We start from the raw sequence: 3,744 nt of genomic DNA on the forward strand, positions 1-3,744 counted from the left end.
TTAAGTGAATAGAATGGTCTTTATATAGGCAAAGAAGAGGGAAAACAATAGGAAAAATTAGCCTGCATTACATCTTATATTACCTAGTATGAACCTTCATTAAATTCTCAATTCTAACGTAACCAAATTTATAAAATTATCACATCTTCATTAATAAGGATGTACATGGACAGCCAACACATAATTAAATATCTTAAGACGCTACAAAACGAGTAATTCAATAGAACTATTTATTATTATTAATGAACATAAAAATACAAAGGAAGCACACAAACTCTCAGCAAATATACAATAAATGCTGAGACCTTATTTATTATAAAAATCACAACCATCGCACTAACTCTCACCAAACATAAAGAAAATGCTGAGACCTTATTTACTATTACAATCACAACATTTTTAGCTAGAACTGAAGCATTTTTAGAGCACTGGCAGCCACTTTTCCACAATTTTTTCAACAAAGATTTCCCCAAATTTTTCTTGTCCAAACGTTTTTCCAGATCCTTTGCAGAGCAAGATTGAAATATCTGGTTTAACTTGTGCAACAGTTGATACATTGTATTTAGTACCGTTAGCATATTCCAATGTAACGGGTTTTATAAATTTTCCGCCGGTACCAGATAGTTGGATTTGTGTAGAAAGAGCAGCCCATGAGTTTTCGAGACTAATAGTGTCGCTTTTCGGCCTAAACTCCTCTACTAAGCCATTCTCTATCTGTCTCTGAATGTATTGGAATCTTGCAGCTTCTGCAACCATTTGTATGATAACAAGAAGACTGTTTTTAAATTCAGTGGTAATAGATGCACCATTGAAGTTATAAAGTGTATTGATTGCTTTCTTTAATGGTCCGATTCCTAATCCAACTGTCAATCTATTTCCCAAAGTTTGATAATTGGTACTCACTGTTAGTTTTTGTGTCTTTGTTCCTTGAAAGAGGAGACTTGTTGCATCCTTAGGAGCATCGCTTAAGAAGAAGGAATTACCGCCGGATTTAAACCCAATCACATATACATTAACAACAGTTATTGCTAATGTAACATTGAATTTGGAGTCGTAATTTATCAGATTTACCAGAAGATACTGATTATCTGTTCTGATTTCTGATGGGTTTCGCAGTATTGGGATATCATGGCTTTTAGAGCCACTGTCTAACTTGCTTCGTAAGGAGGACATTAACTCTCTGTAGCTTCCATCACTGGCAAGATGGGTAGTAAATGTAACACTTGGGTAGATAATTGGTGCAGTCAGACACGATCCGATTGCAATGTTGCAGAATAACCATGTCGCTAATACAATCAACATATTCTTCATCTTTTCAAGTTGCACCTGTTAAAAATTCAAATTAGCCAAAGCTTTTCAACATGGAGAAATTTAGAAACCGATTTTAGCGACTGAAAGAGCTATACTTGCAAGAAATGTCTTTGCAACGGAAATAGCTAATATCACCACAAGGAATATCAGAATTAAAGACAGAACGTAGCATGAATGGTATTATGTGGCTGTTTTTGTGTGAACATGATATCCATGAATCAGGCAGGGTCTAACTTGACACATGAATATCTTAGGTCAACCCGCACTATTTTCTCAACCTGCACGAGCGGGTTTATGTCAGACTAAGGAAACTAATTAGCAAGCGCATCCTAGTCCAACCGGCTCAACAAATATATTTACGTTAAACTATAAATTAAATTAAGATTAAACTCTGTTTATGAACTATAAAATCTAAATATTTAGTCAATTAATTCAAAAAAATATAATATCATAAAATATTAAATTTAAATAAATGTTAAGTCCAACCCATTTTAGATGTGGGTTTGAGTGGACCTGGGTCGGGTTAGGTGAAAAATTAAGTATGCATGCAGTGGCGAATCCAGGATTTGAGAGAGCGGAGGCAAAATTTTATGTAAAAAAATTTTAGACAAAAAATATAAAATTGTTCAATTTTTTATGACAAAAAATGCAAAATTGTTCAATTTTTTATGACGAAAAATGTAAAATCGTTCAATTGTCATGTATTATTTTCATGATTTTTTTTTTGATAAAAAACGTAAATTATAATGTTTCCGACTCGTAATCATCAATTTCCGGGATTCTCGGGTTGTTACGCATCAAATATCCCTAACGTTTTACGTCAGGTGCAATTTTACCCCTAACATCTAAAATGGTGCAATTTTACCCCTAATGTTTGTAGCCAATAGTTATTTTATCCCTAACGTTGATAAATTGGATCAATTTCAGACACTATTATAAAATACAGTCATTTTTTTCTTTATTTTGCACCAATTGCATATCAATTTTGTAATTTTGCACCAATTTTACCCCTAACGTTGATAAATTGGATCAATTTCATACACTATTATTCATGACCGAGAAGAGAGTTTGATGAATTATTTCTCAAATTGATCCAATTTATCAACATTAGAGGTAAAATTGCTATTGGCTTCCAACATTAGGGATAAAATTGTACCATTTTAGACGTTAGGGATAAAATTGCTCCTGACCCAAAACATTAAGGGTATTCTTGCATTTTAACTCTTATTTTTGCACTAATTTTTTTTTTTAATGGGATGTAGAGGGGGGCAAATGCCCCCTTTGACCCCCTCTACATCCGCCCCTGTATGCATGTCATACCCAATCTACGAACTGGCCTAGCGAAAACTGTTGATATGATTTTAATGAACTATGGAATTTCATTAAACTAAATATCAATAAATAAACTATATTGAATACAAAGAAGAGTATCCAACTCATAGAACCTGACATACATCCCAGAAGTCATAATTTATTAGAAAATGTGGAAGTGAGAGGGTGTTTTGTTTGCCTATTTTCAATAACACAGGCAGAACAAAATACTGGGACATCAATGAACAAAATATATTAAATATCAGCGACAAAATATTTCATCGTCACCAAATTCATACTAATGATGCATCTTTTCCATATGGGTAAAACGAACTATTCTTTCACTAGAGAATAACGTGTGCTAACTTTTTTTGACAAATTTCACAGTAGTTTAACATATAATTATATAATATATGTAATGTATATTTATCTAAACCAAATCGCTTTTTGTATTTTTTTTAGTGAATTGGATAATGGACAATCTTGCTCAGACTTCCGAATGTTGAGGATTGAGAGATTACTCCTTTTTTTAGTCCTTGTATGGCCTGTTCGGTTCAGTCTTTAATTATAGTTATTGTTGTTAGATGTTTGTTGTTACGGTTGTCTCTTTGTTTTTAGCTCATAATGAAGCGTTACTATTAATATGTAAAATGTATAATATGAAAATTTTAAAAATCAATTAATAAATAAATTTAAAAAGTAAAAAATATGATACAAATATAACAAAAAGAACATATTAGGGACCATTGTTAGAGGGTCAATGCAGGTACTATATGTATTGACCAGTCCAAGCGGTTAAGGTCAAAATATTCTAAAAAGATGGCATGTATAAAAGTTTATAGATGGACTGCAAGGAATCATTCTTAGTAAAAGCAAGTTTCTGGTTTTAGTAACACTGTAGAATAGGATGATTCTCCTAAACCATTAACGGAAGAGTAGATATATGAAAGAGTTCAATTCTTACACAAAGATAATGGGAATGGAGAGAAACATGTTCCGTATAGTGGTGAACTGTAAACGATGTTGGAAGAAGATGTCTGTTTTTTACAAACTAGAATATTGGAGTTTTATTTAGTAAGACACAATCTAGATGTAATGCATATTGAAAAGAATTGTTGTGAG

At 32.4% G+C, this 3,744-nt stretch overlaps 1 protein-coding gene across 1 annotated transcript; it reads right to left on the reverse strand.

Moving 5' to 3' along the window:
- Positions 1-264: 264 nt before the first annotated feature.
- Positions 265-1,344, reverse strand: LOC136223828 (ribosome-inactivating protein cucurmosin-like). Its single transcript, XM_066011998.1, has one exon. It carries the CDS (start codon positions 1,309-1,311, stop codon positions 421-423), a length of 891 nt encoding a protein of 296 aa, XP_065868070.1. The 5' UTR covers positions 1,312-1,344; the 3' UTR covers positions 265-420.
- Between the last annotated feature and the right edge of the window lie 2,400 nt (positions 1,345-3,744).

Source organism: Euphorbia lathyris, chromosome 3 (genome assembly GCF_963576675.1).
Source record: "Euphorbia lathyris chromosome 3, ddEupLath1.1, whole genome shotgun sequence".
Classification (NCBI taxonomy): Eukaryota; Viridiplantae; Streptophyta; class Magnoliopsida; order Malpighiales; family Euphorbiaceae; genus Euphorbia; species Euphorbia lathyris.